Below are 12,436 nucleotides of genomic sequence, written 5' to 3'. Positions count from 1 at the left end.
TAAACTATCAGCATGTCTGCCTAGGCCCAGGCATGAAAGTTCACCGAGGAGTAAGTATTGTCACAACCACCACAGAGACCTCATTGTAAGCAAGCAGAGCCCAACATGAGCAAGCAGAGCCCAACATGGTCTTCAGAAAGCACAGGTGGCAAAGGACAAGTGCGACCATCTATCTCAAGGAGCTATGACTAATTACGCAGCAAACCCTGTGAGAATAAACTGGATGCAGCAGTAAAGAGAGTGTAAAGGAAGAGGAGGAACAGCATCCCCACTGAGGCTCATGCATCTCAGGTGATAAACCCCAGAAGCAATTGTGACTACTTTTAAATATATCATGCCTATAGGAGGCAAGGAAAGAAGTCAGGGGTGGTAGATGTAGACCTCCTCGTATTCCAAGGGATGTGCTGTGCGTGAGAGTTCATAACACACATGCAGTAGTCTGAAGATCGTCAAAAAAGGTTTGCTTAGCCTCCTCCTAGAAGTGTATTTTGGGCTGTTTTTTGTCTTTAGCGATTTCAGAAACATTTGACCGTACCCTTGAGTCCAAAACTCTATAATGGAAAAACTAATGGATGATAACGTCTTGGAGCAAATGCTTACACAGCTTCACAACTGCGGTGTAAGCTGGGATCCAGCATTTCTAGCCAACATCCCTAGAGAGGTCACAAAAATGGCCAAGAGATTTCTCAGGTGAAGCATGTAATAGCTAGCACCTCAGTTACCCAGGGACTGGGGCAGAAGAAACACTGGCAAGTCCAGAAGTGTCTGCAAGGAAAGTCCACTGAAGAAAGGCCCTGAGGGCTACCTGCCTGAGTTCTCTGAGCATCATGAGCCTGCTGGGAGATTCCCCACAAGCACACAACTCCTGGCATACTTGCACTAGAGAGCAGGGAATGCAAACAGCTGACAGCAAAGGTGTCACCCAGGATGGTGCACAGTGTGAGATGTGAACTTTGGGCAGTGCCCAGAACTGCTTGCAGCGTAAGCTGGCTTCCTGAAGGGCAGGTGCTTTGGGAGTCCTGTAGCTAACCACGCCTGGCTTTCTCAGTAATTCCCCAGCTGCGAGGGACCAGTAGCACAATGTAAAGAGTATTTCAATTCTTCAGCCTATAAAATACTGCGTGATGGAAGAGGGGCCTGAATTTACATCTGAGAAAACAGGTGCCGACCGTACCTGGGCTTGTGAATTCATGTACAACTCCCCACCCAGAGCTACGTACCTCCCAACAGCTCAGGCTTCCTCCCTCCCGTGAGGATGCATGGCACTTAGCTCCCCAAGCAGCCACCCCCAGAGCAAAAGCTTCAACCCTGCTGTGCTGGGGGGACCCTCTGAGACCAGCTGGTCAGATGGAAGCTGCTGGAAAAGGAGCAATAACAGTTGTAAAAGAGGCGACCCTGCTGAAGAAAGATGCTGAGGATGCCCGCCCAGTCTTGCTAGCCACAGGGTAGTATCACTCTCAAAAGCAGCCTCCAGAGAAAAGGGTCAGACTTCATTAGTTCTCTAGTCCTTCATGGCAGACACCTTTGACAGGCCAAGTTCTGGCTTGTTAGGCTGGGAAAACCCACGTTGTTCTCTATACGTGGCCAGATTTAGACATCTGACTTCCATCACGGGCCCAAATCTTATTATGTCAATCCAAGCTGATAAATAATCCATAACTGGCGAAACCAAATCTTTGGAAGGAGCTTTGAATATAAAGCAGACTTTAACTGAAAGCTACGACCACGACAGCAGACAAACCATTCTTTTTCTGTTGCCATCAAGGTACACGAGACAATCCTTCTCATCCCATAACTCCCCAATCTCTGCCCCATTATCCATGTTCAGAAACAATCTTCAATTGCTATTTGCACAGCACTCGACAGACTGAGGACATTGTTATTTTTATAAAACAAGGTGAATCAGACATCCTTGTTCCTGGTTGTGAATAATTCTATAATCAATTATGTTAGTTATATACAATACCTTTGAGGGGGAAAATCTAGTACTGTTCTTCTCTGAAGGATTTTTTTTTTTTTAATGCAATTTTTCTTCCATTTTATCTTCCTGGGAACAAAGTCTGCATTCTTCAGCTGTGATCACTCAAGCTACTGGCTAGTTGCTTTTTTTTTTTAAATAATAATGCACAAGAAGAACACAAAGACAGGGTTCCCTTGAGACTGAACCATGTATTTTATATCAAAAAGCAATTTGCTTTCACTGGAAAACAAGCAGCACAGAAAATACTAAACCAGAAGTTTCATTTTACATTCAGACACTTGAGAGTGGGCAATTATCCAGTTGATTAATCTCTGTTTTGGGGATTCTTCTGGGGTGCAGGGGTAACTATATCTTTAGTCACAGATATTCTAAAATTCAGAACAAAAGGAATAGGCAAGGCAACTAGTATATCACTTCTTGCTACCACCACAAGCAGTAAGAATATTCTTAAACATGCCACTCACTCACCAAGAAATAAACATCAGAAGGAGCTGGAAATCACTGCTTTGCCACCACTCAGCTTGGACACTGTCACTTTCCACCTCCTTGCAGAAGTCCAGCAGCACCTTTCCAAGCACCACCTGCGTCAGGGCACACTGTAACGTCCCACGGGATCAGCCAGCTCGCTCTGACGCAGAACTAGGCTCAGGTGCTGGAATCAGCCCAGGGGCCAAGTCCCAGCTGGGAAATCTAAAGTGACTTCCAGCCCAAGGGAAGTGAGGTCTGTGTTTGGAAAGAGCTTGCGTAGAGGGCTTCCAAATTGTAGTAGCCCTCCTCTAGAGAAATAGGAATACTGCCTAGGTGGAAGACCATTAGACGGTTTGGACTGTTTGAGGTGTGCTGGAGGGATGGTTCTCTTCTTGTCCTGGACTGAGCAGCCCCCATTCTTTTGCTGGTGAATAAAAGGAGTTTGCACAAATGTGACTGTAGCTCTTGCTTTGCTGGAAGGATAATCACACCTCTCCCCACCACGTCCCACTCCATGGCTGCCTTCCAGTTGCCAAAACCCTCCTGCCAGTGAGACTTCAAAAGGGAGCGTGGCTGGCCAGTTCGCCCAGAAATAGCTCCTCACCTCTCCTGGCAGTGCAAACACCTCTTTGAAAGCCCATTCCATCCATACTCTCACTAGGCAGTAACTGCTGGTTACTACTCCCTCATCTGTGCTGGTAAAAGCAAATACCGTTCTCTAGCTTTTCTTTGCACTCTGGACGCGTATTGAGCGTGTTCAATGGACAGGCCCCCACTCAGATAAAGGCCGAGACTTCACCATGACCTCCCACTTCCCTAAAAATACCACAGGCTGAATGGAACCTCCTAGCAAGACAGATACATCCAGTCAATGGCATGCGTTCCCAAGGAATATCTTGGGTCCTTTCCTACATGTAATTCCTCTTCAAAAAACTCCCTGTCACTTCCTACAAAAGCAAATACATGGAGCAACTTTGTACTAAATATCGTAATTCCCCAGATGCCTCATCTCTGCAAACTAAAGTGGATGTGGCCCTTCCTTCAGTACTTTATATAAAGTATTGCTGTGATGTTTTCTACAATGATACAAGATGGTAAATCCATTAGAATTATGAGGAAGATTTTCAACACAACAGCTGGCATTCAACTCAGAAATATTAATATGAAGCTGACCGTAGAGAATACACACTTAGAATATGCAGATATTTTTAAGGGCTCTCCTCTGTCATGTTTCTGAGAGAGAAGTTTAATGGTAACAGGACAGTCAATGCATTAGCTAACACAAGAGAACAGAGGGTACAACTTCTGTTCCCATCCAGGTAATATCAGCGAAGCAGACACAAATATTTCCATACTGCTTGTATGCAATAGAGATAACCTATCATAAGCTGTTTCATACACAGCTACACACAAAAGAAGGCTATTCACCCGGAACATGGTCTTGAAAATATCAGAAGGTATTTTCAGATAGTTGGGATCTGAAAATCCCACTCGGGATCTATTTCAGGACAGATAGACCATAAGTGAAGAAAGTGCCTATACTGTAATTAAGAACTACAATATTTCCCTTGATTTATCTCAAAACCTGCAGAGGAGACAAAATTGCTGACTCTTGAAAGAATTAAGTGTTAAGGAGCCTCATGCTTGTTGTAGATATTTGCCCCAAGAGCCAGGTTCCTAAGCAAGGTAACCCTAAATGCTTCTTCAGAATGAAACTGTGTTTGTGATTAAGCATTTTCATACTACTAGCAGAACACTTAACGCGGACGCTTCTAGTATGGAGCTGTTTGCCTGCAAATGTAGATAGGAAAAATAATCTAGAAGATGAGAAATTTTCCATAGATTTAGGGCCACAATTAGAACCTGGTCTTGAAAATTCATGATAGTCTCAACAGAGAGTAGCATGCAAGCTTATTTCATCTTGGAAGACAGAAAAGAACAGGAACAAAATATCTTTCACTCTTCTGAGACTTAGAGGTGATCAGAACTTTAGCAAGAACGTACCATCGTGGGAAGATTCTTGGAAAAGGGTGGAGCGAAAGGACTGACTGTAAATAGGGCATGAAATTGGATAAATTAAGTCATCTTTAGAATTTCTAGGATCCAACAGAGCATACAGATCATATTTCAGTTAGTTCACAAATGAATCGCAAAGTGCTATCAGTACCATTCCACCAAAACCACTGGCACAATTGAAATATTATGGTTTTACCTTTATCTGTATCTCTTCTGTGATTCCAAAGGACTGAAGCAAAGAGAAACTTCTCATCTTCTTCAAAGCAGTCATTATTTGGATGTCAAGCCTGCCTTGTCAGGAGCCTTTCTAAGTGATATGCACCCAATGACCTGTGGAAACCAGAACCAGGTGTAAATTCTTTTGCACCCCCCTGAGTAATTTTGCTAATGAAGGCAGATGTGACCATTCACTTAATTATATTTTGTCAATAAGGCTTGCTAATTGCCCTTCCTATTCTGCAAGTTTGATGAGTGCTGGTTTTTCTGACTAAACAAAACCAGCCTTGTGCTCTTGTACTATGTTTCCAGCAATTTTCTGTTAGCTGAGCCTGGTTCTCATGAGCCAATAATCAATGACACAGAGAGAGGATGAATATAAACTTCTGAGCTTTTGAAAAGAACCACAAGGAGCAAATATCTCTCCTGCCTGCCTGGGCTGGAGAGGCGGGTCACCCTCACAATGTTTAGGTAGTTCTAACAGACCCGGTCTTTCATTTTATATATATTATGATGCATTACAACTTCTTTTGGAAAACATCTACCTAGCTGTTATTCTATCCAGAATCATGGCAAACTCTGAAGTAATTAAAAGTGGGGACAGAAATGAAAATTCCCAATGTAGAACATGTCAGAGTATTAATCTTGCTACTTAATCGGGTAACCAGCTTGTCAACATGACAAAAATTCACGGGATATATTCCATCTGGACTTTAGCAAAGCATTTGGAACGATGTCACGTGGGAAACAATTAGTAGCTCCAAGAATTGTAAGCCAAGTATGGAAGTAGCTAAAGCGGAAATGACAAATGGGAAGTCATTGGCCTGGAGGGATTTTACTGGTGGCATTCCTCTCAAAGAACTGTCCCAGGACAAATTCAATGTAATTTTTTGGCACAAAAATAGCAGTATACTAATGAAATGTTCCGATTAAACAACTTGGGAGGCAATGTCAGTGCAAAAGAATAGCTGGAATGGTAGCTACGGGACAAAATTTAACTGTGCTAAGTGCAACAAGGAATAATAACAAGAGTTTTTGCTATGAACCAAAAGCTTGTCAGCGGAAAACGACTAGGAGGAATTCTGAGATATGTTAGGAGGATGGCCAGACTTCATGTGTGGGAATGCCTTCCTTAGATCCTCACAGCTCCTTACAGGCTCCTTCATCTAGTGGTGCTGCTGGCATTGTCACTTTGATCCAGAGGCAGAGAGAAGTAGGCAGGGAGCAGGCAGCAGAGGCCACAAAATCACATAACCCATATTAAAAACACACAGTAAATGCAGGGAAAAGTAATACCCCACAAGTTCTTAATGTGGGACATGGGATTTTGGACTGAAAGTCTTTGTTATCCAGCAAGCCTGTGTTAGCCACGCACAGGATGGCAAGAAGGACCAGGGGAACGGAGTTCATTTCAGAGGAAGCTACAAGCAGAGAGTGAAGATTCTGTTACTAAGATTACCTGCTTTCTGGCCTTCAGAGGACTCCTAATGGTGCTGTTCAGCCAGTAATGGCACACGTTAGAGTTCTCGTATGAACCTTCCTCTTATTTGTAGATAGGAGATCTGGCCTGCTACAATCATTGGCACCCCAAAAGCCACAGATAACAGACCAGGGAGCAAATGCTTCTGGTTAATATCCACAGTGGTTTCTGTCCATCCAGGGTGGAAGAATCAATACATTCCTAAACTGTGCCTGAGCCATCCAGTTCTGGGAGTGAATGGGCGGCTGAGAAGGACTCCTCCTACAGGAGCTTCTGCTGAAGCAATGGGAGTACCTTCCTCCTCTACCCTGATTGGTATTGCTGATTTTCACTGTACTGAATTACAGGAAGAAGTTGATAGGGAAGGAGGCACCTTTGCCTGTGACCTGGGGCCTAAAAGATACTTTTCAGCACGCGGTCCCTTCCAACCCAAGTTACTCTATGATTTCTGACCTCTCAAGGTAGGCTAGAGTGAAAGATAGTATATCATTTCTCCTTAGATGCTCTCTTCCCATGATAACCTCCTTGTCTTGACTAGGAACTTTCTTCAGAAATGTTTCTCTCTGATCTGCTGGTGAGGAAACAGAAGAGAGGGAAAGAGGTATCCCAAATTGCTCTGTGAGCAGCAGAGCCTATGAAGGCTGTATTCCAATGGATTTATGTCCCATGTCCCTCATACTCCTGCCCATTCCACTGACCAGTATGCCCTGTCTCCTCTTCATATCCACCACCCTACCTCCAAGGTGTTCCTCCAGGGCTACCGGAGGCAGTGATTTCCCTGCAGTACCATCAGTTCTTCCTCACCTCCTTCAACTGCCACTCAACTTCCCCTGTTCAGTACTTCTAGCTCTCTTAGAAGACTTTTTGCTACTTTTTTGGCATGCCAAGGTCAGAAGGGAGGAACCATTGTTAGAGAAGACAAGGGCAGTGGCAAGTCAAAATACCGAAAATTGCAGAAGACCAGAAAATTGCTGAGGCACCTGGGCCAGTAACTAAAGCTGACCAATTTTCTGCTTTTTTGGGCAACTGTAGTAACATTCATATTGGGTTGCATTTCAGCTTACATGTAGAAGTTTATACTCAAATTCTAAAAAAACATTAGTATTGTGAAAAGCAGGTGAGTTTTCTGTTTGACTCCCAAAATATAAAATTTCTATATCCAGAGCATAATATTTCAGCAGTATAAAGTCCTGGGAAATTTCAGAAGTTGTTTCCTCTTGGAAAAGATTCTTCAAAACATTTTAAGTTCTTGGAACCAAAATATCTAATTCCCACACAAATTCAGAGCTGTTTTTTTTAACCATGAAGAAAACTTCTCAGACAAGAACCCAAAATGTTTTCTAGAGCATCAAAAAACCACACCCCTGTCTTTACCTTCATCATGCCTTGCAAGGGAAGGGGAGTACTATTATTGCTATTTTAAAGATGGAACTGAAGCTCAAAGGCTAAATTACTTACCTGCTACCAGACAAAAGTGGTGGAACAGGGAACTGACCACAACAGTCCTAATTTCCAAGACAGTGTCTTAAACACTGCACCATTTTTCTTGCAAGGCCCACACAGTCTGCACTACGCGCAAATACACCTCGGATCATAGGCCAATATGTGAAAATGAGAGCTTTGACATGCTTTGACCTGCACTTTGCTTTTTGCTCTCTCCTGATATACATTGTCCACATGGAAACTACATTTTCTGCAGCACTTTCTCAGAAGCTGGAAAATAATTTCCTTCCACTGGCAAACACACTATTTGGGCTTTGTGGCACCACAGAAAAAGTCAATGCAGCTTCTCAGTTACTGCTGCGTCTGCATGTTAATATGAAGAAGGTCAGTAGGAGTGTACACAATACTGAGAAAACGAGTAGTTAATTATTGCTAGACTGCAAGAAGAGAAGATACATAATTTATTTTGGTTTAGAAAACTGCAAGTTGTAAGAACTGCTTCTTTTTCTGGACTGTTTTTTGTGGGAGGGCACACGTACAGAAAAAATTTGCAACGATCAGTTAAGGCTATTCAATGTGCTTTGAGTATTACAGAAAAAAAAAACCAACCCTCTCACCAGCAGCAACAATCTCAATAAGTGAAGTACAATCTTCAGCAAGAAAAAGCCCATTTTTCTTGCCAATGTGTATAAGCTGGCAACTTGCCAATATCTTTTGCTGTATTTACTCCTCCCGAAGCGTTTGCGCTCGAGCGTTTCCTTGCATCATCAACAATCTATAATGCTTCAAAACTAAGCTGCGTTTAGACCAAAATGCCAAGCTTGCTCTTCATGGCACAAGTTTTAGTAATTTCAAAAATTATCAGCATACAACAGCAGGCCACAAACTTAGTATAACCAGATGTTTTTGTTGACCAGTCCTCCAAAGGCTGAAGTTATATTTGCTGTTCATATTCCAGCTAGAATAAATAAGCAAAATGCATTCATATTACAGAACAGATACAATAACCGTTTTAAAAACACTCTTAGAAGACATTTTTATCAAATGTTTTGTCCCAAACCTTTTATCAGAATAGGTGGACCAAAACTAGCAAATCAGTTCCTCTGCAAAAGGCAGACTAGTCCCTCCCGAGTACTAATAATCACATAAAGTTGTGAATTATAAAACATCTAACTTCATTGTATGGTTGTGTTGAAAAATAATAGTTCTCACAAAGACTCTTCTTTCCAGATCAAGATAAAAGTCCTGGGGGACACAATTTTCTCTCCATCAGACTTCACCTGTTACTGGGTAGTCAGGACAAGGAGAGGCTTATGTCCAGTGCCCATGGGCAGAATAAAGTTTTGTCACTAAGCCCGGAAAGCCAGCTGCAGGATTAGCACTTCCCATGTGAGTCTCAGGCAAGTCTCCAGGCAACCGGCAAATGCCAGAGCAGTAATAGACAATTTCAGTGTAAATTCTGGAGAATTATTGCAGTATGTTCCTTGTTGACATAACAGTTTTATTTTGTATCGGTTTCCAACAGGAGTAATTAGTTTTATCCAGACAGAATACCAAAGGTTTGAAACAGACATTCCTTATCCTAACACTTTAAAGACATGGCCAATCAGCCCAATTTATTAGGTGGAACAGAGCAAATGAGAAGTGATGATCATTAAAACCACTGCACACCATTTTCAGAGTTTAGATTCGCTTCAGTAGTATTCAACAGTTATGCCCTGCTGCAAATTCTGTACAGGCAATTACAAAACTTAGCAAGCTCATGCGTATATCTCATTTTTGCACTGGAATAAACTAGAGATCATGGCCAACGGACATGTACAATTCTACAAATGCAAAATAATTGAGTTCATGTACTCAAATGTTTTGCAACATTTAAGTGATATGAAGGCAAAAGGTTCAGCACCTGCCAGCAACAGCCACTGTTCGGAAACCACCTCGCATCTTTCTAGGCAAGATCCAGACTCAGCAAATTGCTCAACTTCACAAAGTAAACAAGTAGCAGAGATTGTTTTATCTCCTAAGTCCAAACCAAGTAATTTAATATCATCTATCACATCATTTATCCTGAAAGACTGGTTTAATAATTTCTTCACACTACCATGGTGTGTTTTTTGAGCAGTTGTGTCACCAAGTGACAGAAGCAGTATTACTGAACAATTCCCAGTTTCTCCTAAAACTTTGTTTTGCATCCAGTCAGTTATAGATGGACTATCTGCACTTAAGCGATGTTGTATTTCTGCTGGCAAGGTATTTCAAAAGAAACAACTTTGTTGAAACTTTCTGATCCATCAGTATAATGTTTTGTTCAAGAAAACAAAAAAACAAGGCTGCAGTCTCTTTAAGTAAAGGTTTAAGTGATAAAAACCTCTTCGTTGTTCAGTTTAATTGATTCTTCTTTTCTCAGCAAACACTGAATTAGCTTTGTGACAGTGTTGCACTATGCTATGTAGTGAAACTTCTGTCGACATCCCTACAGTAAATGTGTACACTCACTCTGGCTTCAGCCATCATGTAAAATCACCCGAGAACTCAAAAGAATCAGACATGCTCACATTTTCCCAGCATGTAAACCAAAAAAACTTTAATGCTTACAGTGATAATAGGAGAGTAAAAAAATAATTAATGAATTCAGAAGAGGAAACGTGTGTCTGAATTGGAGGGGAATGATCATGACAGGGAGAAAAGGAATAGCAAGTAACAGAACAGTGGTTTGGAAAAGAACGCTGTAAATGTTGAGTCATCTGTCAATAAAACTGCGCGATGTCTGAAAACATAACAAACGAACATCTGCTAACTTCATAAATAACACTCATTGCACTTACATTCTTCATAACATACAGGATCCTGCAATGGTCTTTAAAATGTTGTGTCCCATAATGAAGTGCAAAAGATAATCAAGAAAAGAAGATAGTATATTCAAGTTAAATGTACATGCTACACCTGTACTCAAAAACTATATTGTTTAGGTTATAGACTGTAACTGTATGTTACAGACTGTTTCTTTCTTTTGCAATCTGAAAACACATAGCTTATTCAGACCCTATTATTAAGAAAGGCATCCAATTTGGGTAAAGATTTACAGTAGATGGAATCCATCACTTGTCTGTTCCAATGATCATTATGCTTACCATGAAAAAGCACTTTTTAAAAAAAGATTCTTTAAAGTATCTGTTTTTCCACCCCGACATTTGGTGTTAACCTCCTGCTGTATCAGGTGTACCGGTCAAGGTTTTGGCAGCAAGGAAGGTGGGCTGCAGGAGTTGCCCCATGCCGGCCACAGACAGTTCTAGCTGGCTCCACAAAGGACCCACGGCAACACACAGCTCAGCCCAGCAGCCAAGTGGGTGGCACCTTTGTGAAAACAACAGACAAGCAGCAGAATGAGGGGAAAAAAAGTGAGGAAGAGCAGTACGAACACCAAAGTCAGAAAAGCAGGACGGGGAGGAGGTGCTACAGGCACCAGAGCAGATAGTCCCCTGCAGCCTGTGGAGCAGACCACGTTGGAGCAGATATCCACAGCATGTCCTGAGCAGGAGCCCACAACAGAGCTGCTGGGTATTTCCTGAGTGAACTGCAGCTCATGAAGAGCCCATAGAGGAGCAGGGGAGAAGGATGAGGAGGAAGAAGCAGCAGAACTGTTACAAACTGAGTGTAACACCCCCTCCACCACTGAGGGGACCAGGGGGAAGGAAACAGAGTACTCAGGAGTGATGCTTATCCTGGAAAAAGGGAGGCAGTGGGAAGGTGTTATTTTAGTTTTTGTTTCTCACTAACCATATCTATTTTAATTGGCAATAAACTACATTCATTTTCCCCAAGCTGAGTCTGTTTTGCATGCAACAGTAACTGGTAAGCAATCTCCCTGTGTTCACCCAGACCCACAAGCTCTGTCATCCTATTTTCTCCCCGTCCTGTTGAGGTGCGGGAGTGAGAGAGTGGCTGGGTGGGCACCTGGCAAGGTTAACCAGCCACAACTACTTGCAAAACAAATGAAAGGAATACGCATTGTTTTAAAAGGAAGAAATTTTAATGTACAAATTTACACTTGCCACATTGTATTTTATGCACTGATCTTGCAGCATATACTATGATGTTTTCATAATAAAACCACAAATAGTAATTCTCAAACTAGGGAGGAAACTGCAGCGGTCTGCATGATTTATTCTATTCATAATTTATTCTACAAGTGTTTACAGGTTAACCACAAAAATAATTTCTCTTTCCTTTTCTCAAGAAAATAAATATTTCACTTCTAAACTCAAGAATCATTCAGCTCTCTAACAGTCTGTGCACTATGCCACAGCATCCTCTGTCAAAACTAGCATATTTTTATTTCTTGGTATTCCAACCAGTAGCGTTTGTTGCTCCTCACGTGCCCATACAGCATATTCAGAATTCTTCTCCAGCGACACCCAAAGACACACTTCAGTGAAAGAAGAAACAGCTGAAGATGTCCATCTTCAGTTTTGCCTTGCAATACACTCAGCCGCCAACACTACTTTCTTCCAAATGGATCAGACCACACTTTTAACCCTACAAATCAAATATGAGAATACCAGCAGTTCATAACTAGACTATTGGAGAGAAAAATAATAATTGGTCTGCTACTCCAGCCTTGCGTATGAAACAATGAAAGAACCTGACAATTTCTGCACTGAATTCAGAACTCTGCTTAAGCTTGCAAAAATATTTAGAAACCTTGATCTTAATCTTCAGATAATGGAAAAATCTATCACACCCATAGGGAAGGTGTTCTAATATTGTTGGAACAACCATCTAGAATTGTACCTTACACATGAATTTGTCTAGATTTCACTTTCAACTAGCGG

The 12,436-nt window shown here is 41.9% G+C and overlaps 1 protein-coding gene across 5 annotated transcripts in view; it reads right to left on the bottom strand.

Annotated features, from left to right (window-relative positions):
* Positions 1-12,436, bottom strand: part of SMIM20 (small integral membrane protein 20) — a 101,948-nt gene that overhangs the window by 85,287 nt on the left and 4,225 nt on the right. For 3 of the 5 annotated variants that reach the window (XR_010071328.1, XR_010071327.1, XR_010071326.1), the window contains exon 3: positions 4,662-4,795. Coding sequence is in view for 2 of the 5 variants with exons in the window: in XM_063336676.1 (XP_063192746.1) it covers positions 12,103-12,140 (38 nt within the window). In the remaining 3 variants the exon portion in view is untranslated. Of the gene's footprint in view, positions 1-4,661; positions 4,796-11,612; positions 12,141-12,436 lie in introns of those variants that run through there. The other 2 variants (XM_063336676.1, XM_063336677.1) reach the window with 1 other exon arrangement.

The sequence above is a fragment of the Chroicocephalus ridibundus genome, chromosome 5 (assembly GCF_963924245.1).
Source record: "Chroicocephalus ridibundus chromosome 5, bChrRid1.1, whole genome shotgun sequence".
Lineage (NCBI taxonomy): Eukaryota > Metazoa > Chordata > Aves > Charadriiformes > Laridae > Chroicocephalus > Chroicocephalus ridibundus.
Note: the sequence above shows the minus strand (reverse complement) of the source record. Positions and strands in the feature narration are given on the sequence as shown.